Here is a 26,319-nt window from a genome sequence, read left to right on the forward strand (position 1 = left end):
TAGGTCTTCAATTATATACCTGTAATAGACTTAAGAAAACAGAAGTAAATATGGAAAAATGTTATCATTTGATAAAGTTGTCTTTACTTTTTATGACGTTTGAAATATTTGATATGGTAAGCATATTCTCAACTAATATGCTCACCTAATTTATATTATAATCTGAGGAGACTTTCTTTTGTGTAGCAGGTGGAGGTAGAAGTTTGTCTGTATCCAATCCCACAGCAATGCAAACACAGAACCCAAGAGTACCTTTTTTTTCTTTTTACCTGAAATATCTGCTTCAGGGAGAAAAGGGCTCTTCTTAAGTCTCGTCCACTGGAATTGTACAGTTTTTCTGAAATAAAGAACACAACATATGCAATTAATTAACCTGACTCACAGATGGTAAAAACAGAGCGAGTATGAATGACAACAGAACCCCCACTAAAACCTTCCCATTATGTTTAGGATACAGACCCCCATCTAACAGCATAAATAATGTTGCAAACACACATTTGCTCTGTGACAGGTGGCAGGCAAAGAGGGTTCGTAAGTTGTGTAGAAGGTGCCCTGATTTGCATCCTCAGTCCCTATCCTTCTTATCTCCAGGTGGTCTCCATTTCCAGCCTACAGACTGTATCCACTTGATGGCCAACTATATCCAGAAAATCAATACAGCCAAAACACTTCCTTCTATCTCAATGCCTCTGTTGTCTTACAGACCCTGCATCTTCCTTTCTTTGGGGTCTTCTGGTCACCTCAAGCACTCCTCTGGGCCTGGGGTTCCCTAGGCAACACAGTAACATTTTCAGAGGCCTCCCGCACCAAGACATCTTGCCTTCTGGCAAAGACAAGAAGGGCCACATGGAAAAGCCTATCTGGTGACACCACTGCCCTATTTGAAACCATTACACTCAGAATGAAATCCAAAATCTTTTGCACAATTTGCCAAGCCCTTGGCCATGCACCCTGGCCTCCTCACTCACTGTACAACCGACACTGTGGTCTTCTCTCAGGTCAGGGAGCAAGCCAGGCCCCTCCAGCCTTGGGACGCATGCACACATCTGGTTAGTGAAAGGACAAGATTCTGTGGGGTGGGGGTGTCCGGATAGCATGTGACTCCAAGGCCTCCTTGCTGTTTGACCACTATAGAATCTACCACTTCTAAATATAATATGCAGTCCACAGATACTTGTTAATTATGAAGAGTTTTGATTAACAAAGATGCACCACCTTCCAAAAAACAAGGATCCTGGATAGCTCCAGAGGATTCAATCATCCCCACACTGAACGTTTCATTCATCTCTGACCCTGAGAAACGAGGCCCTGGTGACTCTCAAACTGACCTCTAAAGTGTTTGTGTGGCCTCAAAATATGATTAATAAGTAGAGTGAGTTTCCTACCGCATCACCTTTGGAGTAGAACTCTGGTCTCTGGGGTGATCAATTCTTCCAGCTTCCTCAAATCCCAGAGAAACAGATTTGTTTTTTATTTTTTACCAATACCACTTCTAATAAATAATAAATAAGAATAAAGCTATCAGGCAACCTCTTTCAGGTCCCCTCCCACTGTGGGAGCTTTTCTGTCTTCTTAAAAATCCAACTTTCAAAAAAAAAGCCATGATGAAAGTAAGGGCTATGCATACCCTGAAGATTTATCTGACCCAGGAAGAACATTGGTAGAAGACAGTCAATGCCAGGTGCCTATTAAACTGGCAATATCGCATTGGACTTTCTTGTTTAAGTACCACCAGACAACAAGTAGAAATAGATCATAAGTGGACTCCAAATATCACAGTTCTAGTCTCCTTTAGTTACTAGTAACCTAGTCATCGTTTCTGATTCATCCAAATGAAGATTATGGTTAGTTGTGTTCTGGTTGTTAAGGTTTTATGGTTAGTTATGTTCTGGTTGTTAAGGTTTTACTACTTGGTGCTATAGACAAAACAGTCCATTTTAAAAATAAGAATAAGTACTCATAGAAAAAATCAGCTGAGAACAACTGCTAATAGTTTGTTGCAGATTTCTGCAGCTATAGTCATAAGACATACTGATCTACTGTTTTCTTTTCTTGCAATAATGTGGATGTTGAGGCGATCATGCCCTCAGGAGTTGGGGGTATTTTCTCCTCTTCTACTTTCAGAATGAATTCATGTAGGTGTTATTTATTCAATATCTTCAGTTAATATAGGGCTATTCTGATAACTTCTTTCTTCTTGAATGAACTTTAGTAATTTGTGTTTTTTAAGGAATGTGTCCATTTCACTTAAGTTGTTAAATGCATGCACATAAAGTTGTTCATAATATTCCCTGTCATCTTTTTATTGACTATAGCAATTTCCTTTTATACTTGACATTGGTAATTTGTATCTTATCTCTATTTTACTTGACTGGTCTGGCTAGGGATCTATCAATTTTATTAATCATTTCAAAGAATCAGCTACTGATTTCACTGTTTTCTTTTTCTATTACTTTTTATTTCTATTTCATTATTTTCTTTTTTCTGTTTGCTTTGGGTTTAATTTGCTCTTTTTCTTGTTTTTAAGGTAAAAACTTAAATAATTGATGTAGGGACTGTCTTCTTTCTAATATAAGTATTGAATGTAAATTTCTAAGCACTGGTTTAGATACTTCCTGTAAACTTGATATAGTGTGTTTTCCTTTTCATTCAATTCAAAATTTTATTAATATTGAATATTTCATTCAACTCAAGAGGGAATAACTTAACCCTGTGGGGTTTTTATTTTTTGGACCCGTGGTTTATTAGAAGTATATTACTAAATACTTTTCTGTTACTAATTTCTAAGTTGATTTCTTTTTTTTCTAATTTAATTTCTTTATGGCAAGAACATATACTTTAGAATGCTCAATCTTTTTGATTTATTAAGGTTTATTTTATGGCCTAGAATATGGTTTATCTTGGTGAATGTCTCATGTACACTTGAAAAGAACATATATTCTGCTGTTATTGGGTGGGCTGATCTATAAATATCCACTAAGTCAAACCGAGGTAGTGTTGTTCAGGTCTTCTATATTCTTACCGATTTTCCATTTACTGTTCTATATATTCATATGAAAAGCATGTTGAAGTGTCTGACTGTTTCAGTGAATATGTATATTTCTCCTTTCAGCTCCATGAGTTGTTGCTTTAGGTGCGCTGAAGTCCTGTTGTTAGGGACATCCACGTTTGGGACTTCTGTGGCTTTTTGGTGTGTTGGCCTTTTATCATTAGGTAATGTCTCTCCTCATCCCTGGCAATCTTTCTTGTTTTAAAATCTACCTTTCTACTATGAATAGGGATCTTTTTGTCTAGTATTTACATGATTTATCTTTTTCTATTCTTTTATTTTTAACCTAGCTATGTAGAATTTCTTGTAGATATAGTTGCAGCTTATTTTCTATCCAAGCTGACAATTTGTGTGTTTTAACTGGCATGAGTTCACCATGGCTTTAACCTCTATGACATCACAACTGACTCCTCAGTGGCACTAGACCCAAAGACCAAGGGAGGCTCCTACACCACCTCCAACCCCTTGAAAATATGATGCCAAAGACATCTTCCTGCAGTATTCAAAACCCTTCCCTTTCCCTTGCTTGTCAAATGTCTTCATTAAAACAAACTACCATTTCTATTTGATGAGTATGTACTTTCCACTCCAATTACCTTTAAGCTCCAAAAAAATTTAGTCATTTACTTGTATAAATAATTGTCTATTCCAAACAAAGCTGAAAAATAAGATATATAGTACTGTTCCCAAATAACTATTTGTTCTTGTACGCAAAATAATTCTCACTATAGACTTTAGAGAGAGATTTGCACATTTTAACAGTTTTGTTTTTCAGTATCCAAGCTTAAAAGAACAGCTAATCTATAGAGGAATATGACATATTTTGACTAAATGTCTCTTAAGATGCTTTTCTTTTTAATTCCATATGCTAATAAAGCACTAGGTGAGGTCTAAATCAGAAATACTGTCATATGGCATCTGTGAAGTTGTAGCTCTTTCTATTCTTCATACAAATAGCTGGCAGTGATGTTTCGATGTCATTAACAAAGGTGCTTTCCCCAAAATGAATAGCAGCCTTTAATTTTTCTATGCAGCCAGCATTTTTTAAAATGTCACGCATTGGCCCCTTTATTACACCAGAGCAATACAGGAAATGTCACCATTATGACTGAAATAAAAAGAACTAAATATTCATTTAAAGGAACATTCCTCTAGAGTGCTGCTCTTTTTTTTTTTTTTTTTTTTTTTTTTTTGAGTCATCTCACTCTGTCACCCAGGCTGGAGTGCAGTGGCCGCTCCTGGCCATCACAGCCTCGACCTGCTGGGATCCTTCTACCTCAGCCTTCCAAGTAGCTGGAACTACAGGCGTGCACTACCACGCCTGGCTAGTTTTTGATTTATTATAGAGATGAAGTCTCACCAAGTTGCCCGGGTGGGTCTCGAACCCACAGGCTCAGGCAATCCTTTCGCCTCGGCCTCCCAAAGTGCTGGGATTACTGGCTGAGCCACCGAGCCTGGCCTGGTGCTGCTCTTAAGAAAGACAATTCAATAAGACATTCTTTCTCTACAAAGAGCCAATACCATCATGTAAAATGAAATCACAGTCCTTTATTAAAACAGAAAGTTGCCAGCTAGTTTTAAAAGGGTGGCAACAAAGCCTCTATGCCTAACCAATCTCATTCTGTTGATTCTTAACATACATTTTAGGAGACACTGCAAGCTACCTAGAGGCTTAGGAAGGCTTAGGGAGCACAGGTGTTTGTAAATGACATATAATTTGTCATTTTATGAGGAATATAATTTCTGCTGGTAAAGGAGGACCCAGCAGGCATTTTACTATGTCAAACATCACACCCAAACCAGCTACTGGCAACGGCCCTTTGGTGAGGCTTTAAAGAGACCACACAGATCCTTCCCACAGCCAAGGTCATGGGGTCCTTGCTGCAAGACTAGCCATACCATGGGAAGTATGGTCTGGAGCTTTATTTGCTGGGTGAGTGACATTCCAAGTTCAAGAAAGCAAACATCCCATTTGTATTGCATGCAGTGTTCACCATACAGAGAGTCAGGCCTCACCAAGGCTGCGTCGGTCTCTCCTTCAGCTTAAACTAGAGTGTGAAGGGCTTATCTAGGAACAATGCCTGGCCTGCCAGCTTTCCAAGGGCATGCTTGACATTACTCTTGGATCCGTTTCCTGTTGAACTCCAATCACTCCCTCTCTAGGAACAGTTTTCCTTTGCAGATTCAGGTATGATACCCAGGTGTGTGTAAGGATTCCTCAAAGTAGGATGACAGACAGCCTTTGTGCTCCCAGTTCTGCCATCTCATTCTCTGCTCGTACTGTGTGAATCTCATGTATATACCTGTGGTCTGTGGGTGTGCACATATGGCTTCAGCCTGTAGTTAGTGGGGCTGAGTCACAGTCCACTGACACTCCAGCTACACACAATATACTGTAGACTGTCCTAATGACTCCTGAGTCCCCAGGGAAGGAATTCCAAGTGTGCCTACTGCCTAAATTTAGGTAACGCCAAAGACAGTAGATTCCGCATGTGGTACAGGAAAAGGAGGCAGGACCCCCACCCCCAACCAGCAAAAGGGCAGCCACAGAGTCTTCATGTCAAAGCACGTGAACCTCAAGCTTTGCCCATGAGCTCACAGAGATTCTCCTCTCTCATCTTTGTCCACTTTGGCCATGAACAGATGCCAGTGAGGATGGTGCAGCCCCAATTAGGGAAGAATGCAGAGAAGGAGATGATTCCTGCCACCCCAGACTCAGCTGAAGACCTCTAAGTTGGAGAGAGCATCGGGGGTATATGGTGCCTGAGCGACTAAAAAGTGACCCAGTCCCCCTTTCTAGTGAATGTCAAAAAAGCCTATAACAGGTCAGGCATGGTAGCTCACAACTGTAATCCCAGTACTTTGGGAGGCCAAGGCGGGAGGATTGCTGAGCCCAGGAGTTCAAGACCAGCCTGGGCAACATAGAGAGACCTCGTCTCTACAAAAAAAAAAAAAAATCAAAAAGTTAGCTGGGCTTGGTGGCATGTGCCTGTACTAGCTACTAGAGAGGCTGAGGTGAAAGGAGGTCAAAGTTGCCATGAGCTGTGATTGTCATGATATGACACTGCACTCTAGCCTGGGTAACAGAGTGAGACCCCAACTCAAGAAGAAAAGCCTACAACAGTAAAGCAAAAATGTGGGGCCAGGACCAGACCAGAGTCCTAAAGATTTGCCTATTTCCTGAAGCTTTGGGGCTGCCAAGTGTAAGATGTGCCAAGAGGTCCCCCTAGCACAGCCTCAAGGCTGGCAGGCAACTCAAGAGCACTCAGGCTGCAGAAAGTCCCAGAGAGGAGAAGGATGTAGTGCGGATTCCGGCAGAGGAGAGAAGCTGGGGGTGGGTAGATGACATATCCCTTCCTTTTAGGTCAAGGACAGACTGTGCTTGGCCAATAAATAAATGAAAGGACATATGAGTTTATTCCCCCACCCCCTTCCTAATGACATGTGCCCAGGGTGTAATCATTTGGGTAACATTAGCCTTTGAGTATAATGCAATTAGGAGCCTACATTTGGTGGGGACAAGGAAATATAATCAAAGCATGGTTTTTTAAAGTCTTTCGAACTTCCCTTCATCCTTTCTTTCCACGTTTCTTGCCTTTTAAAATAAATTGTGCTCCTTTAGAAGATGTAATCATATGTTATGCTCTAAACTAACTTATAATAACAAGAGGAGAGGGCTACTGGGATCGTTTCTACTTTGTTGGAAACCCCCTGTGTGGGCACAAAGATCAGTGCCAAAAAACCCAGCCAAAGGGGTCCCATGCTTCCTATTCAGACAAGAGCGTGACAAAAAAAAACTTCAGCATGTGGGGAAAGAAAGACCAGAACATTAATTAGAGGGAACCAGTGAGAAAATTAGAACCAATTGACATCAGTAAAAGAACGTGGAGGGGAGGAACAAAGTCACCTTTGAGAAGGGGGAGTAAAAGGTACATCTAGAATATCATGCTTTGGGGCCCATAAAAATCACTGGCTTTAAGACTAATAATTACAGCATACACTTCTCTCACCAAGCGTCAAACACATTAACTATGCTCTCCGTGGGAAAACTTGGACCAAGTCCCCGGAATTTCTCCTCCGCCCAGGGTAGACAATAACTGGCCTTTTCCCGTTGGGCTGCAATGAAGCACACCATACTCCGAGAGGAGATTTATTAAAACAGAAAATTGCCAGCTATTTATTCATAGGCAAAATGCCTATGCCTACCTTTAAAACTGTTTGCACCAGCTATAGAGAACATAACTGTCATCATTTTTCAGGTGCGCAGTCATGAGAAATTAGCTTGTCTGGCATTTGCTCTCAGACACCAGTCTCAGAGAGCTGGTGAAGAACAGCTCTGTGAGATGTGACCAGAGATGACCCACAGAAGAAAAATGGCCAGACTTGGGCGATGCTCTTCTCCCCAGCCAGGAAGCACACAGCTCAAGTTCCTGGCAGCACTGAGGGAGGTGAGAGAACAACACTCTACACATTCTTCTCGTGAATTCAGATGTGTCATGGCCACACATGGAAGCACAGTTCATCTCAACCTGTAACCACCACTTCATTACTACATGCTGATATTTTATTTTCTTTTATTTTTAGATTAGAAAATATACTTTATTTAGAAAGTAAATTGGAGAGAGAGAAGAGAGAGAGGGAGAGAGAGAGAAAGAGAGAAAGAGAGAGGGAGAGAGAGAGGAGGGGAGGGGGCCAAAGCTTAGGAAACATGGCAGTAGTCATAGCTCAAAGAACACATGGCCACACCAGAGTCTAGTAAGGCAGTGGCCCACATGCTGATATTTTAAAGAGAAAAAGTCACATAGGGAAACTTTATTTTTCAGTGAAAAAAATGACTTGGTCACACTTTGGAAAGCATTTTTCCAGTAATTTTTAAGCTTTTTGGAGTCAGACTCCATAGACAAGTTATACAAAAATACATAATATATATTCAGACACACGAGATGTTAATATAATTTCAGGGGTATAGATGACCAGAAGCTTCCTGTGGGCCTTCAGGAGATTCTGTAAACCATAGGGAAAGACTCTCTGACGTAATCCAACTTCATTGTACAGGTGAAGAAACTAAGGCAGCAAGATACCAGAGGGGCTGGCCCCAGAACTGGGATTAGAGGTTTGAGGAAATGGGGGAGGGTAACTGAAAATGGCTGATAGCAATGGGATTGGCCATGTGTTCTGTTTGTATAATAAAAATAAGACAAACATTGGCCAGGGGCGATGGCTCACGCCTATAATCCCAGCACCCTGGGAGGCCAAGGTGGAAGAATTGCTTGAGACCAAAAGTTTGAGATCAGCCTGGGCAACATAGTGAAACCTCATCTCTACAAAAAATAAAAAAATTAGTTTGACGCGGTGGCACACATTTGTAGCCCCAGCTACTTGAGAGGCTGAGGTGGAGGATCACTTGATCCCAGGAGGTTGAGGCTGCGGTGAGCTGTGATTTTGCCACTGCACTCCAGCCCCGGCGACACAGCAAGACCCCAACTCGAAAGCAATAAAATAAACAAGCCACTGTAACCCACTTACATCCTATCATGACACTTACGTCACCATGTAAAATCAGAGAGAAAACTCACACATACCAAAGCAAGAGCTTTGAGGAGTCTGACTCCTTACTTCTGCCTGTGTGATGACACTGAAAGGTAGACACATGAGGGGACCCCCCCCAGTCAGCCCAAGGATGGGGAGGCAACATGTGGACAATGACAAGTTGTGAGACCTGATAAGACAGGAGACTGCTTAAGACCTTGAATGACAAGAAGACTCTGGAAAGCATTTTCCTAGTGATTTTTAAGCTTTTGGGGGTCATAAACTCCATAGACAAGTTGTAAAAAATATATTCAGACACACAAGATGTTGATACAGTTCTAGGGATACGGGTGCTAGAGATCTTCATCCCTCAGGAGATTCTATGAACCATGGGGAAAAGAATCCCTGAGAAACCCAACTTCTTCATTGCACTGGTGAAACTAAGGCAGAGAGGTGCTATAGGTGCTGGCCCCAGTTCCCTTGGATGACAACCATACTTTAAATACTTATTAGTAAATAACACTTATAATAATCTTAATTATGAATTACCTCCTAAGTAGGGACTATGCTGAGCACTAGGTTATTATAAATGTAAATGAAGACAGTCTCTGCCATCAAAAGAGTTTATGGTCTAGTGGGGAAGACAGACATGTCCCCAAATCATGGCAATGCCACATGAGAAAGTGATGGCAAGCCTGGGAGGGCCCAGAGGAAGGAGTGGCAGAACCCCTGACCCGGAGCTGGAGAATGGAGATTCCAATTAGATGACATTGAACAAAATTAACCAGTGAGAAGTAAGGTGCAAAAGGGGAAACTGAGGAAGAGAAAACAGGGATTTAGCCCAGACTGCTACAAAGCAAAGCAGTATGTTCAAGAGAATGACTGCTTGAATGCGGCTGGATGGTCAGCAGGTGTACAGTGTGAGAACAGTCGGGCACATGGAGAGACACAGGGAAGGTAGCCACGGGGAGGCGCTAAGTGGGCCCATGCTGTGGCATTTCAGCTCCATGTCTCACAGGCAGTGACACAGAACTCTGCAGGGATTTTAAGCAGGGAAGGAGCCTAAGGAGACAGGATTTGATCAAGTCGCTGAGGGCATGGTCAGCCGAGGCAGATGAGTAGGAATGGACGGTGGGTAGAGAGGAATCCAGTTTAGGAGCCTTTGGAATAACCTGAGCAAGAGTGGGTACGTCTAGATAGGAACAGTGGGAGGGTGGGAAGGGATGGACTCAACAGGCACTCAGGGCAGGAAATGATGGAAGGTGGGAACAAAGGACTCCTAGGTTTCTAGCTTGGCCAGTTAGTGAGGTCTGAGGATGGGAGGTGACTCCCAAAAGGATGGGACACTGGAAAAACACAGGTCACGGCCACTGTCCTGAAATAGGCCTTCTCCCAAAACCCCTAAATGTTGTCCCTGACTCTCTGAAAGCCAATCTGGGGTCAAAAGAAGCCTCACCCTCCAGCCTTCACGCACTGGCCTAGAACAGGGTTTCACAACTCCCCCACTCACCCTTCCCTGTGGGCCAGGTCGTTCTCCTGGGAAGCCTGCCCCACCTTCCCAAATCCCACTGTGAACGCTCTGTACTCACCTATATTGTAACACTTGTTGCTGGAATGAGCTTTTATATTTTAAAAATTGAGATAAGATCTCGCTATGTTGCCCAGGCTGGTCTCAAACTCCTGGGCTCAAGCAACCGTCCCACCTCAGCCTCCCAAAGTGCTGAGATTGCAGGTATGAGCCATCATACCCAGCCTGGAATGGTTTTGATGGTGGTGGTATCTAGTACTTCAGTTGTCTCTTTGTAACTCTATTTATATCAGTCACTGTCACTAATTTTTTCATACAGTCAGTATAAGTATCTGTTTAAATATTCCCAACATATAATGATTCTTTTGCAATTCCACCCCCCTCACTGAACCTGTTTGATGTCAGGACCTGGGAAGAACTTACCTCTATGTCCCCAGCACCTAAGACCTCACAAATGATGAACTAACATTGACTCTGGGGGCTGCAAAGAACACAGGAGAAATACATATCACCCAGATCCCCAATGCCCCCACCATCTGGCTTGGTCACAAACATTCTGGAATCCTGCTTTCTGTGAATAGGCCCAACCCCTCAAATGCACAGCTCTAATTTGCCTTGTTCCTTTGGCTACAATGCCAAGAAGACATGAAAATTATATCCATATTCAGAATTGCTACGACTCCAAAGTATCCAAGATGTCCCTCAGGAGGTGATGATTAATGAACAGTGGAACATCCATCCGATGGAGAATTTATTATTCAGTGATAAAAAGATATAAGCTATCAAGCCATGGAAAAACATGGAGAAACCCTAAATGTGTATGGGGGGGACCCCAAAAAATGGAGTCATCATTTTGCAGGTGGTCCCCTTGTGGCACAGGCTTCTCCACTAGGTAAGTGTTCTAGGAACCCAACAGCATTAGTATACCAGCTAGCATTGTTGTGAGAGGCTGTGTTTGGCTTCAGTTAATTTTTATTTATTTATTTTTTTGAGATTCTTTCAATGCATTTGCTCATTCCATAATGGGTGATTTACACAAACAACCTGCCCACACCGTGCTGAGTGTTCAGCAGTTTTTGGCCAAAAATGGCATGACCCCCACGCCCCACCCTTTCACCTGATCTCACCCCAAGTGACTTTTTTGTATCCCCAGATGAAAACAATTTTCTAAGTGAAACGTTTTGCCAGTGTGGAAGAGGTGAAACAAAAAACAGCAGAAGCACTAAAAGACATGAAAATTGATGAGTTCAAAAACTGAGCTGTAGAAAAAGCATCTTGATAGGTGTATTACATTAAATGGAGAATACTTTGAAGGTAACTGAAGTTTAAACATGGAAGAATAAATATACAATTTTTGATAAGCAAGTTCTGCTTTTTTGGGGAGGCATCCCCCCCTTGTGTATTGATAAGCAAAAGAAGCTAGTCTGAACAAGGCTACAGCCAACAAATACATAGTCAACTCAGCGCCACTCTGTAAGCAGCATAACTGTGGAGATGATAAAAAGACCAGTGGTTGCCTGGGGTCTGGAGGGAGGAGGAAAGGATGAGCAGGTGGAGCACAGGGAGTGGTAAAGGCAGTGAAACTGTTATTCTGTATGACACTGTAATGGTAGACATGTTCGCTATACATTTGTCAAAACCCACAGAAGGTACAATATAAAAAGTGAGCCCCAACGTCAACTATGGACTTTAGTTCATTATAATGTCTCAGTATTGACTCATTGATCATAATCATTGTACCACACTCATCAAGATATTAACCATAGGGGAAACTGAGAAAGGTGGAGAGGATATATAGGGACTCTGTACTTTTTGCTCTTTTTTTTCCTGTAAAACTTATACTGCTCCCCCCACCCCAAAATAAAGTCTATTGAAAAATCAGATCCAAAAGCAAATGTGTAGGAAGAGAGAGGTGGAAGCCTGAGCTTAGGGAAGGCATGGCTTGTATAACCTTTTTTGCACATGTGGCCGCAGGCCTGGGACTTGGCATTTTCTGCCACCAACCACTGCTCACCTGTCCACATGCACTTCTGTGACCTCTGCAAACCAGGGCCAGCTTTCATCCACAGGGGCTTCCCCCCATCCCCTGGCAGTGTTTGGCTGGTGTACACTGACAGGCAGGAGAATGTGTCCAAGCTAAGGATCCCTGGGGGCCCATGAGTGAGTTCCAGGTACGTCTACACAATGAGAAAGGCGCATGTAGCTTTTAGGACCCTGGACATTCCAGATGCTTCTTTGCTGCCCTCAGCAGACAATCCAAATCCTTCCCTCTTTTCTTCCTTCAAACAATCACTGGCCATTTGTTTTGTGACAAGAGCTATGCCAGACAGGAGACGAAAAAAGAGGCACGGGGCATAACAAGTTTCACAAAGCTCACAGGTGGCAGAGAAGATGACTTGTCAGCAAAGAGGATGGCCCAGTGCTACAGGTGCTGGAACCCGTGGAGGTGCCAGGTGAAGGACCCCTACCCCCACTCCCTGGCATGTCGGAGGCAAACAGCCTCCAAGGAGCTGCTGACCTAGAGGCTGCACAAGGTTTTTTGTTTTTGTTTTTGTTTTTGAGACAAAGTCTCACCCTGTCATCCAGGCTGGAGTACAGTGGCATAATCACAGCTCACCACAGTCACAACCTTCTGCGTTCAGGTGAGCCTTCTGCCTCAGCTTCCCAAGTAGCTGGGACTACAGGCATGTGCCTTCATACTTGGCTAATTTTTTTATTTTTATTTTTTTTTAATTTAGAGATGAGGTCTTGTTATGTTGCCTAGCCTGGGCTCAAGCAATCCCCTCGCCTCCCAAAGTGCTGGGATTACAAGCGTGAGCCACCATGCCCAGCGCAAAAGGCTTTAAATCATGCAATGATGTGTACAGTTGCTGAATCAAAGGACGTGGGTTAGTTTTGGGGTCCCAGAAAAGCACATGCCCATTGGCTCCCATGTTTACATTTCCAAAACTTTCCCTCCTCAGAGGCAAAAAGGCCCAAGTCGGTCAATGAAGGCCACCTAATCAATTGCAATTTGGTTTCAAGCATGCCATTTTCCTTCTCTGGTTCAAAGGATACTAGAGAGAGACAGGCCCTCAGAGATCTCCCTCTGCAGAGAAATTAAACCATTCACCCATCCCATGAAGGCCCCCTGCACAGGTGCCAAGAGGGGCCAGCACCTTGATGCTGTCCCTCTAAAAAGGGTGCTGACCCACATAATGAGCTCATTAGCATCTCAAAGCAGTAAAAAACCGTCCTGGAGGCAACCAGTGGTGTGAAAACCAGGCAGTGAGGGGCTTACATACCCTCCTGCGTCTCTGTCTATGCTGTCAGCTGTCTGAGTCCTGAAAGCGGCTTGGCTCACTGCCCTCCTCCCTTCTCCTTCTCATTCTTTCTATATTTCCTTCTTCTTTTGTTCTCTTCTCCCATCATGAGGGATCTGGAAAACCTTAACATATTTGCCCTATTCATGAACTTTTCTAATTCCCTTTCTTAATTTCAAAATTAAGTTAAAACATTGGAACATTTTCTCAAGATTACGTGCACTTCTCTTTCTAGTTCTCTTTTAAAAACAATAAAGCACGTGCGCTGAGTTGGTCTTGCTTGCATGAGGGGTGTCCTTGTCCTGAGGTGGCCATGGCACAATAGCTGTCACTGACCCACAGCTGGCCCTCCTCACCCTCTCCACCCCCCCCCACCCCCCCACCCCACTGGCAGGGCACAAAGGAAGGGAGCCTTCCTAACAGACAAATCCATTCTTTCTCATTCTTCTGGAAGCATCCAGGGTCCCTGGTGGCCTCCACAGACCATCTTCAGTTGGCTGCGAGGCCTAACTCGACTTCACTCTCCTGGCAGAAAATTTAGGAGACCAAAACCACCCCAGTACAAGGTCAGGAACCACAACCACTTACCACCCCACAAGCCCCTGAGGACATACGTCAAAACTACTTGATCCTCTTACAGAAGCACCAAATACAGGCAGAACTGGCCTAGTCTTGGCCTTTTCCGAGCAAATCATGGCCCAGCCTCAGTTCACAAAAGTTGCCACCCTTGACCCCTGATACTCTCTCCTGCCTGCCCTTGGGGGCGTTTCTTCACTTCAACTGTGCCCCCTACTGGCAAAGTCCTCACCCTGCACAGGGTACCTGTTCTGCACCACTGTACCACAGCCTTAGACAGCACCACTGTCTGGGTTCCTAAGTCTGTATCTGCATTTCAGAAGAGATTCCTCTCTGCACCTCAGTTTTCTTACCAGAAAAACAGGATTAAAAATACACATTCCGGGCTGGCACAGTGGCTCATGCCTGTAATCCAAGAACTTTGGGAGACTGAGGTGGGAGGATCGCTGGAGTACAGGATTAAGACCAGCCCAGGCAACATAGTGAGACCTCATCTCTACAAAAAAATTTAAAAATTAGCTGGTCATGGTGGTGCGCACCTGTAGTCCCAGCTACTTGAGAGGCTGAGGTGGGAAGATTGCTTAAGCCAGGAGTTTGAGGCTATGGTGAGCCATGATCATGCCACTGCACTCCAGCCTGGGCAACAGAGTGAGACCCCAACTAAAATATATATATATATACACATCCTGACATTTTGAAGCCATGGACTGAGAAACAATCATGGTGGATCACCTGGGCACAAGTTAGGTACTCAGAAGACTACTTTTCCTTCTCTCTCCTGCCCCCAAATCTTCGATGACATACCTAAGACCCTACATGCAGTAAACAGTCAGGCTTTTCCTGGGCACTGCATTCAGGGCTGGCGAGATACCGCCTATCTTCTGTTGGGTCCTCCTAACCAGGTAGTGAGAAGGTCTCCTGAGCTCAGACAGCCCCGGCTAGGCCCTGGGCACGTCTCTCCAAGGCGCAATCACTCCCTCAAAGAGAAGGCATCTTCCTTCCTGGGGTCAATGGCTCTTGACAGGGAAAAATGTTCACCCTCCCTGCCCTAAACACTTTGAGAAGAAGAAATGAATGTCTAACCCTGGAGAGAAAATAAGGATCATTAACTGGGGTCAAAAAGGGAACAATCCAGCATTAATCATGTCACAGCACAGAGACAGCAAAGCGAAGCAGTTCTCCTGCCCCACTCCAGGGGACCAGGGTTCTTCCTTTAAGTATTTTTCAAGATGGACACTGCCATTAATCTATGGCAAGTACCCTATAAAGCAAACAAAACTGCATCAGAGAAAAGATTGGATTTTTAAAACAATGGTTTTGATGAGAGTTTATTCACTAACCAGTGGAGGAGGGAAGAACCACGGTGAAAGATCCTATCACAGCATTTTTATAAGCACAGCCCACCTTACATAGTGGTTTTGTGTTGTAACACATTCTCACCTGGACTAAAGTTTTGCATACATTAAAGAACAAGCTGTCTCTACTTCCCTTCTTGCATCCTAATGCTTTTCCTCTGTATTTATTTCTAGGCTGTGTGGGTCTTGTGGCAAGAAAGGCTAAGCCAAAGAGTAGTTGCAACAAGTTGCTGCAGTGAAAACAAAAATTGCAAAATACTGAGCGTCACATCATCCCTTCCCCTCTGGGGTAACCACTAGGTGAGTCCCACATATTTGAGAAGATCATTGGGAAACAAGGTAGATGTGGCTTTGCATTTCTGGCAGGTTTCGATTACAGAAGACAGGAATGGAAAACTCAGGGTTAGAAGCCTCAGGGAAATAAGCATTTCTGAACCTAATAATTAATCACTATGTATTGCCTGATTATCACTTGGCTCACTGTCATCTTCCATGGAATAACGGGGTTACACAAGGGCTCACACAGAGAAGGGGGCAGGGTTGGGTGAGAAGAGCACCGTAACAGGCTCAGGGGCCTAGGGCCTTACCACACCTCAGGTATTGACTACCTGTGTGCTCTTAGGCAAGACCCATAATATTTCTGGGCCCCATTTCTTTCAGCTGCAAAAGAGCTGGCACATTGCACTGTTAGAATGACTGACAATAAAAAGACTGGTCAGACCAGGCTAACAAGAACCTGAAGCAATTGGGGCCCAACGCCCTGCTGGTGGGATTGAGATGGTGCAATGACTCTGGAAAGCAGTTTGATGCTTTCTATTCTCTTTCCTTCTCTTTCCTTCTCTTCTCTTGCCTTCACTTCCCTTCCCTTGCCTTCCCTTCCCTTCCCTTCCCTTCCTTCTTTCTTGAGTCAGAGGTCTCACTCTGTTGCCCAGGCTGGGGTACAGTGGCACAATGACGGCTTACTATAGCCTCGACCTCCTGGGCTTAGGCCATCCTCCCACATTGGCTTCCCTAGTAGCTAGGACTACGGGCATGCACCACCACGCTCAGTTGACTTTTTTGTCTCACTATGTTGTCCAGGCTGGTCTCAAACACCTGAGCTCAAGTAATCCTCCTGCCTCAGCCTCTCAAAGTACTGGGATTACAGATGTGAGCCACTGTGCCCAGTCCTGACAGTTTCTTACGAATCGAAACATACATCAATCATTTGACCCAGTAATTCCACTTCTAGGACTTTTCACAAGGAAAACAAAAATATACACATGTAAAAATATTTCACCAAGATTCATAGAGCTTTTATTTACAATGATTTTTAAAAAAAGAAACTACTGGAAACAGCCCAAATGTTCATCGGTTGGTGAATGGAATAAACAAACTGCAGTACATTCATATAAGGGAGCACAAATCAGCAATACAAACTTTCAATACATGCAACATAGAAAGATGAATTTCAACCACATTACGCTAAGTGAAAGAAGCCAGACACAAGAGAGTACATACAATATAACTGCATATGAAGTTTTAGAAAAGACAAATCTGATCTACAGTGACAGAAAACACATCAGTGCTTGCTTGGATTGGGTGTGGCAGAGATTGATGGGGAAGAGGCACCAAGAAAGTTTTGGGAAAACGTTTTCTTCTCTTGCTTGTGAAGGTGCATATAGTTGTCAAAAGTCATCAAACTATGCATTTAAAATATGTGCATTTTCAGCAAAGGAATCATGGAGTATATAGACAACCTACACAATGGGAGAAAATGTTCACAAACTATACATTCAGCAAAGGGCTAATATCCAGAATCTACCAAAAAAACTCAAACAAATCAATGAGAAATAAAAAACCATCCTATTAAAAAGTGGGCAGACAACATGAACAGACATTCTTCAAAAGAAGATATACTGATGGCCAAAAGACATTTGAAAAAATGCTTATCCTCACTATTCATCAGGGAAATGCAAATTAAAACCGCAATGAGATACCACCTTACCCCAGTCAGAATGGCCGTTATTAAAAAGTCAAAAAACAATAGATGCTGGCACAGCTGCAGTGAAAAGGGAATGCTTATACACTGTTGGTAGGAGTACAATTTAGTACAACCTCTGCGGAAATCGGTATGGTGGTTTCTCAAAGAACTATTAGTAAATCTACCATTAGATCCAGCAATCTCAATATGAGGTATCTACCCAAAGGAAAGGAAATTATATTTAAAAAGACATCTGCTCTTGTATGTCTATTGCAGCACAATTCACAACTGCAAAAACATGGAAACAACCTAAGGGTCAATCAATTGATAGGTGGATAAAGAAAATATATGTGGGGGGTGTGTGTGTGTGTGTGTGTGTGTGTGTGTGTGTGTGTGTGTGTGTATGGAATACTCCCATGGAATACTGCTCAGCTATAAAAAGGAATGAAATAATGTCTTCTGCAGCAACTTGGATGGAGCTGGATGCCTTTATCCTAAGTGGAGTAACTCAGGAATGGAAAACCAAATACCACATGTTCTCACTTCTAAGTGGGAGCTAAGCTATGGGTCAGCAAAGGCATACAGATGGTATAATGGACACTGGAGACTCAGAAGAGGGGAGGTTGGGAGGAGAGGAGGGATAAAAAATCGCCTGTTGGGTACAATGTACACTATTCAGGTGATGGGTACACTAAAAGCACTAAAATCCCAGACTTCACCACTGAACAACTCATCCTAGTAACCAAAACCCACTTGTACCCCTAAAGCCATTGAAACTTGAAAAAATACACTAAAAATAAAATGTGTGTATTTTATTACATGTAATTTATTTTTCAAGAAAGTTGGTTATGAAAAGGAAGGTTGATCCTAGGGGGTCTATAGTTCCGTTTAGTTCTAACTCTACGTAGATTCATCTGCCTTAAGTCACTTGTATCCATTCTAGATAACACCATACATAAGATGTTATGAAAACTTACAAAGGGATCACTATAAAAATATCCTATCAATATAAAACAACACAAAAACTATTTCCCATCATGAAAGCATTCAGAGAAAGTACAGATAATGTGAGCTGGTGACACAGAGGCTGAACTTCAAGTGTAGACCCCACATGTGTGACTGGGAAAGAGGGGCTATCCAGGGCTAAAGTAGTGGGATAGACAGAACTACCCAGGGGAGCCAGTGCTGCAGTCAGCAGCCTTAACAATGGTTACCTGGAAAATGGGTAATGGAGGTATGCAATACCAGGTACACAAAGATGACCAAAACACGGTGCCCATGAGGAACTTTGAGTCTAACAGGAAAGATGGACCCCCAGGTAGATGTGTGCAATATAACACAGGACCTGATAAAACAGAGGACAACCTTAGTCATCTGAGCAAACTCTAGGAAAATGAGCCAGCTATTCCTGTGGATCCAGGCAGGTGCAGCATTCCAGGCTGAGGGAGCGCATACAGTAGACACCAAGGAGTGAGACGGCCTGACATTGTTGAGACCACTTGTGGAACTGTGATGGGCGGTGCCATGTCTTTTCTCCACATTTGACACAGGTTAACTCTGGAATCATTAATAACCATGCTCGTGGTAGGTAGGCGAAGTGATATGCTTTTCTGATATTTATGTAACCAACACAGTGTGGCCCATTATACATCATGCTCTGTGCTGGGGTTACAGGTCCACCTGGCACATGGTGTCTTGCCATGGTGATGACATTTGTCACCACAAGGAAGCATTCTGGAGGCATTCTCCTCACTTGCCTACAGGTCCATTTCTAACTCTGACTTTCTTTCCCCTACTTGGTGTGTGCCAGGAGGACCAGTTCCACACTGTGGTCTACTCACCTCACCCAAGTCAGTTCAAAAAAGAGACCACTGGGACAACTCCCAGGGGCCAGGGGAAGCCTCTGGGCTTTCAAGGAATCGTGAGGAGCAAGGGCTGGGAGTTGCTGAAAGAGGCTCCCCATAGACTTTGGCTCATGAATGGGCATGTACTCACAGGCACGCGCTGTCTCTCTCCCTCTCCCTCCCTCCTTTTCTGAGTGTCTTCACCATCAACTCACGCAAATCAAAGTCAAGTGAGGCCTTGAAAGAAAGAGTCACAACCACAACCACTGACAGGAGAAGGTAAGCAACCGGGCACAGTCTTCTAACACCACAATGTAGTCACCAAATCACCATGCATCGAGACAGGCCCAGTAGAATTACTCCAGGCAGGGAATGTGAATTAACTGCTGGCTGGTATAAGAGCCGGGGCACGTGGAGGGGAAGGGGAACTTTAAATACATTTGCAAGAGATGGAGTTTCCATTGGTTGGTAAAGGTCTACCATTCACCCACCTCAGAGGCCCAAGCAGCAGCTCTAATTCCCTCCCAAAGGCAGATGGATTAAGGAGTAGATAGAAGGGAGGGATATTGGGAGGAGGCTAGCTCGACCACACCCTGCGTGTGAGCCCTGATCTTGGGGGCTCGTTGGCTGCAGAACTGTGAGAGTGGGGAACACAGCCACAGCCCAGGAAGGGAAGCTGGCAGGGACAGCACCCCGTGCTGCCCCAGTGCATTCTCCCTTCGATTTTCCCTTCCTCCACGCAGACCAGAGCCACAGGCATGGAAAACGTCCTCAGTAATCTTTGTGGTCCGACAGCAGGGCCCCAGCCTTCACCACACCCCCCGGGGGGCTGGAGTTTTTCCTGTGTCTACACATGGCCTCAGGAAGAGACATGAACACCCATCATTATATAACTCTCAGAGGTTCTCTCAAACATCAGTTGCAGAGAAAGGTGCCATTAGAACCAAACCGAACACCCAGACTGCTACGTTGAATTGAGAAAGAGAAGAGAAGGGACATATTAGTCAAGCAGAGACTTCTGCTATCCTTTTTCCCCCCATTATTTCAATAGTTTTGGAGGGTACAACTGGTTTTTCGTTACAGAGCTGCGTTGTATAGTGGTGAAGAAGTCTGGGTTTTAAGTGCACCTTCACTCCCACCCCACCCACTGCCACCTGTGCACAATGTACCTGACAGGTGATTTTTTTCTTCCTTCCATCCTCTTTGGAGTCTCCAGTGTCCACTATAACATTGCTATGCCTTTGCAGACCATGACGTGAGAGTTTTGCAAGGAGGCAGAGTTGTGTTTCTTCCTAGTCTAAAAATGATGCGGAGGCCTGTTTCTGGTATTCTCCTGGAGACCTAAGACGACTGGATCTTTAGCCTTATTTCACATTATTATCGTATTTAGAGGACATTTAAGCAAAGTCAGGTAATTCAGAAAAGCACCTTTAGCATCTCCATAAATCAAATACGAATTTCAAGGGTGATTCTTCCCTGGCCAGTCTGGCATGTGGCACACGAGGGACACAGAAAGAGGTCCAGGCATATCTGTTGCAAAGCAAATCCTCAAAAGTGAGGCTACACACTTTCTGCAACAAATACTAAAGGAACTGATTTCAAGAAATGAGCAACAAAACAGAATCTATGAGAGACATGGATTGCCTACAGAAAGGGGCTCTCTCAGCTAAGAATTATCCTCAGTTGAGATTAACTTTTAAATGGTCTAGCATAAATCGTTGATCCCCTTCCACTTAATGTTCACAGGAATCATCTGGAAGCTTAGCAAGTGCAGATTTAGAGTCAGAGATCTGGAGTGGAGCCCAAGTATCTGTATCTGTCAAACTTACATCCCCATGGCTGGTGGATGGTCCCAGAACAACACTGGACACTTGAAAAACCACTGACCTTGGGGCATGTAGTTAACACCTGCAGTGCTTGAGGGGTGGCATTTTAATGTGAAGGAGTCCCTGCTAGGGGACTCCTACTACAAGTGCTTTTTTTTTTTTTGGAGTTAGGGTCTCACTTTGTTGCCCAGGCTGGAGTGCAGTAGCAAGATCACGGCTCATCACAGCCTCGGCCTCCTGGGCTCAGGCAGTCCTTCCACCACTGCCACCCAAGTAGCTGAGACTGCAGGCATGCCACCAAGTCTGGCTATTTTTCTGTTTGTTTTTGTAGAGACAAGGTCTTGCTACATTGCTTAGGCTGGCCTCAAACTCCTGGGTTCAAGCAATCCTCCTGCCTTGGCCTCCCAAAGTGCTGGGATTACAGGCGTGAGGCACCATGCCTGGCCGAGTGCTTCTAATCCTGCTCCAGAGGGCTCATTAACCAGCACCAGAGAGGGCAAGATACTTCTCCAGTAGTGAAATGTATAGTATTCAAGCTATGTCACTGACCAGAAAGTTTGTGCAGGCACCTCTACCCTTTAACTACAATTAATCGCCAAACCAGTTCCTCATCTGAAAAATGGGGGTAACATAAGACCTGCTCTGCTCATATAAAAATACTGAAATGTATCATACTAGTATTAACTAGGACTCTTTTCACCTGGGAATAAAACAAACCTAGCCAGTGGAAAGTAAACTTCCCTGACACATATACGTCCTTTCCACTCAACTAATAGACTAAGTAATCTACAGCAACACACAAAAAGATGCCAGGCTAGCAAGAGCAAAGAGTAGGTGTGATTTTTTTTTTTTAATTCGAGGGGTATATGTGTAGGTTTGTTACATAGTGTAATGCAGTAACCCCAAATCTGAGCAGGCGTGCACACAATGTTCATCTATTCCAAAGAAATAACCCAGAGGTCCAGCATGGAAAGGCATTTATCAGAACTTGTGGGGGGACACCAATGGTGGCCGGTCAGTGAAGAATCCACACCTCGGGACAGTACAGCAAAATTTTTATAATCAAACAAGTTAATTATTCAAATTGCCATAGGGTGTTTACAATTACATTGATGAAGAGTGATAACTATATTATCTGCAACTTTCACCACTTGCACCCCAGGACTCATTACTGGGAATATGCAAATCCTTTAGTTGGATCACCTGCATCCCATGACTCATTACCCGGAATATGCATATCCTTCAGAGCCCAGTCGAGGCCAGAGGCCACTACCTGAAGAGGCAGAAAGAAACTAGTTACAGGAAGAAAGAGTCTATGTCTGGACAATACCTCACACATAGTCTGTAGCGTGATGGTGAGGTTAGGCCTCTACTGAGCCCGTCACCTAGGTAGGGAGCGTGGTGCCCAATGGCAGTTTTTCAACCCTTACCTTCCTCTATCCCCTGCTTCAGGAGTCCCCAGTGTCTGTTGTTCCCTTCTTATGTCTATGTGTATTCAGTGCTTAGCTCCCACTTATAAGAAAGAACCTGTGGTATTCAGTTTTCTGTTTTGGTGATAATTTGCTTAGGATGATGGTATCCAGTTGCATCCATGTTGATGCAAAGGATATGATGTTCTTTTTTATGGGTGCATAATATTCCATAGTATGTATGTGTACACACACACACACACACACACACACACACACACACACACACACACCAGGGGTGCCAAAATATATATACACATTTTAAGAGATTTTTTTTATGTGTTACTTTTAGTTCCCCATAATCAGAAGCATCTGGACATGGATGGTAACCACTTTGAGCACCTTTTGTAATTGCAGAAGTCAAACACGACTTGAATTCATCTTTTGTTATCAGTATATATTATTACAATTTTAATAGTTTTTCCTTTCTTAAATGTGTATACATATTTTTGGCACCCTCTGTATATATCGCATTTTCTTTATCCAGTCCACTACTGATGGGCACTTAGGTTAATTCCATGTTTTTGCTAGAGTGGGTAGTGCTGTGATAAACATGTGAGTGCAGGTGTCTTTTAGGGAGAGAAATCTTGCTACCACCTCTCTTTTTCCTTCTCAGTCCAAAGCCATTGGTTGGCTGTGCTGATAGGAGCATCTGACTGAGTCCTACTGTCCATCTGTCAACGTTGACCAAGATTGCTCCTGCCTCTCCATCAGCCACACTACCCTGCTTATGTGGCCTGGACTTGGGACATACCATAAGCCATGGGTCATTTTCAGATTATGCTATAAAGCATAATCTCTGGAGTGACTAGCCTTCAAACACTGGAGGAGCAAACCAATCCACTTCCACTCACAAGGCACAGTCTTCCTACCTACTCTGGAGCCAGGGTGGGGAGCCTTGGGGCTGCATTTGAAGGGAGGCTCTTTCTCTTTTCCTGATGTTCTGAGCCCACACATCTGCTTCTGGGGCATGCATGGGCCTGTTTGGCTCAAAGAAGATTCCATCATGGCCCTTGGCTACCATTTTTAACCGCAGGTGAGTCATGCAGGTGAGTCATACATTGTAAACCTTGCAGGTATTCTACAATGCTCTGTGTATTTTTCTAAGTGCTGATCTTGGAATAGAGCCAATTCCATTCAAGTCAACAAATATTTATTGGAATCCATGAAGTGTGAAAGATAAAAAAGAAATAGGTTTGCTCTCAGGAAGTTTACAAACTAGTGTGAAAGCAATTACACAAAGTATAAAACAGGACAAACTGAAAGTCTTAGGTGGCAATAGAAGGTCTATAGCAGGGGTCCCCAGGCCACGGATAGGTACCAAACTGTGGCCTGTTAGGGACTGGGCTGCACAGCAGAAGGTGAGCGGCAGGTGAGCAGAGCTCTACCTCCTGTCAGATCAGCAGCAGCATTAGATTCCTATAGGAGCATGAACCCTATTGTGAACTGCGCATGCAGGGATCTAGGTTGCGTGCTCCTTATGAGAATCTAATGTTTGATGACCCCTCACCCCCACGGTACCCACCCCCCTTCCATGGAAAAATTATCTTCCACGAAACCAGTCCCTGATGCCAAAAAAGTTGGGGACTGCTGGTCTACAGAGTGCATCAGGTGTTCAGGGTAGAACACCATGACCAGCCTTCTTGCCTCTCCCTCCTACACCCCCAGTCTCGTCTGGCAAGAATTCCACATCCCAACCTTTCTCACCACTGCCCTGCTACAGCCCTGGTCTAAGCAATCACTCCTCACCAGAGTCATGTAGTGGCCTCCTCCCTGTCACCCTGCTTCTCTCCTGTTCCCCATGTGTTTCACATCCTCACATCTTCAGGCCCTCTGGGTGAGACTTCCCTGGCTACCCTGCTAAAAACTCCAGATCTTCACCTGATACACTCTTCTCCAGCATCACCCGCCTGCTTTCCCCTCATTGGAATCATGATCACACTCTGTATTTTACTTGTCTTGTGTATGGTCTCCCCCACTGCAGTGTAAGCTCCAAGAGCAGGGGGTTTTGTCTGCTTTGTGTGTTGCTGTGTCCTCAGACACTTCAACAGCGACTGACACATAATAGCTACGGAATAAACTCCGGCAGAGTGGATGAAAAATTCAGTACCCTCCCTCCTGCCCTCTTCCTCATATCTTATGAATAGTCTGTTTGAAGTCTCTTTCCACCCCCCTCTTTTTTCTGAGAGCTAGGAATAATTTTCAGGATCTTTAAGACAGAGGAAGGGTCAGAAAAACCCACTTTCTCCCCAATTCCTTAAAATTCCAACCCATATTCTGGCATAGGATAGTAACAAGCTCACTATTTGGAATTAAGGAAATAGGAATCAATTTGTTCTCACTTTCAACTAGATTAACTGCAGAAGTCACAGTTTCAGAAAAACTGGCTCTGATCCAGTAGTGTAAGGACCCTTTCTTTAACGGGTGGGAGGCAGAGGAATGCCTTTTAAAATGTCAGCCACCAGAGAAGATGCAGTCTGAGAGGCTCCCATTTACTAAAATAAAATAATAAAATAAAATGTCAGCCACCAAGAAAAAGACCCCTGTCTTAGGTTAAATGCAATTTTTATATAAACCACCGATTTCCAACATTAATTCTAATGTCTGACTTGGAAGTGATAATAAAAGTCAAATTTTTGTCATTTGCACTTTACTTGTAGGTGAATTGCCACTTCAAAATATCACGAGAGGAAAATGTTTGCTTGGTATCTGTCCCTGGTACACATGGAACCCAAATGCCCTTGTTTTCAGAGCCATGTAAGCAAACTTTCTGTTGCTGTCAACTTGGGTAGGGGGAGGGTGATAAATAAAGATCAAAGAAGGGATGGGGTAAATACTGTCTTGCAAAAGAGCAGAGTCTTCTGCCTCTTCCTTAGCTACCTTTGCAACAACTTAAGGGAATTCTGCAATCTCACTGGAAAGACTTTATACTAACACACCCTTCCCTTTCATCATCCTCTTCCAAACCCTGCCATCCTTACTAGAAGAGCTTGGTCCAAAGACCTTTCAAGAGTTGACTCCAGCTGCCTACAGTAATTCAATTGACTAAGAAATTGACTAAGAAAAGCAAGCAAAGAGCAAACACAGAAAGCAACAAAGACTTTCAACCGCTCCCCTCCTCCCTTCAGTCCCTGTCGCTTACCTCCTTCAATGAAAGAAAAAAGCTGAGGGAAATCAAGGTTTATTTCCAACACCAGCTGGAGAATACCTTAAAAGCTTTAAAAAACAAGTTATGTTCTTCAAACGCGAAAACATTACCAATATGCCTGGCCTGGCCCACAGTGCAGCATAAGAAAACTTTGGTTGGAAATGACTTGTTTCTGGTGAAGTAAGAATGCTTTCCTAATGCCGTGAGGGAGGAAGGGCTCATGTCAGGAGACAGAGACTGCTGAAATCCCCACTCGGAGAAACAGCAGAGTGGATAAGAGGAGGCCATTCATGGTGTGATGATGAGCCCTAATTGAGAACACTGCTAACATCTGCTATGCACCTGCAATGCCAATAACTCATTAATATTGAGGTTGGTCTGTTCCACAGGATCAGGTTGCCGCAAAGATATAAATGAGGGACCAAATGCTGTTTGCCTGCATGGTATACAATGTGTTTTGCACACAGCAGGGAACAAGATGACTGAAGTCACTTTCCTACTTTTTTAGAGCCTTATAGAAACTGCAAACCTCCAGAATACACTTAAAAAACTGTAACTATGTGGAGGGCCTTTGCATCACTAAAATATTTGTCAGTATCAATAATGCCCTTGAAGCTACAGGCAAGAGCCTCGTGCTACATTCCTAGGCTAGAAGGACAGAAATTGGGTTACCATTCCCTCCTCATGGACAGTTTGGCTACTCTCAATTTTCCACTATGGAAACCTGGTG

At 43.8% G+C, this 26,319-nt stretch overlaps 1 protein-coding gene across 1 annotated transcript in view; it reads right to left on the minus strand.

Annotated features, from left to right (window-relative positions):
• FHOD3 (formin homology 2 domain containing 3) overlaps positions 1 to 26,319 on the minus strand; it is a 456,996-nt gene that overhangs the window by 290,372 nt on the left and 140,305 nt on the right. The window contains 1 exon segment of the mRNA XM_021711121.1: positions 270 to 337. Within this exon segment, the coding sequence (XP_021566796.1) occupies positions 270 to 337 (68 nt within the window).

This window comes from Carlito syrichta, unplaced genomic scaffold, assembly GCF_000164805.1.
Source record: "Carlito syrichta isolate Samal-C Ts95f unplaced genomic scaffold, Tarsius_syrichta-2.0.1 Scaffold301868, whole genome shotgun sequence".
Taxonomy (NCBI): domain Eukaryota; kingdom Metazoa; phylum Chordata; class Mammalia; order Primates; family Tarsiidae; genus Carlito; species Carlito syrichta.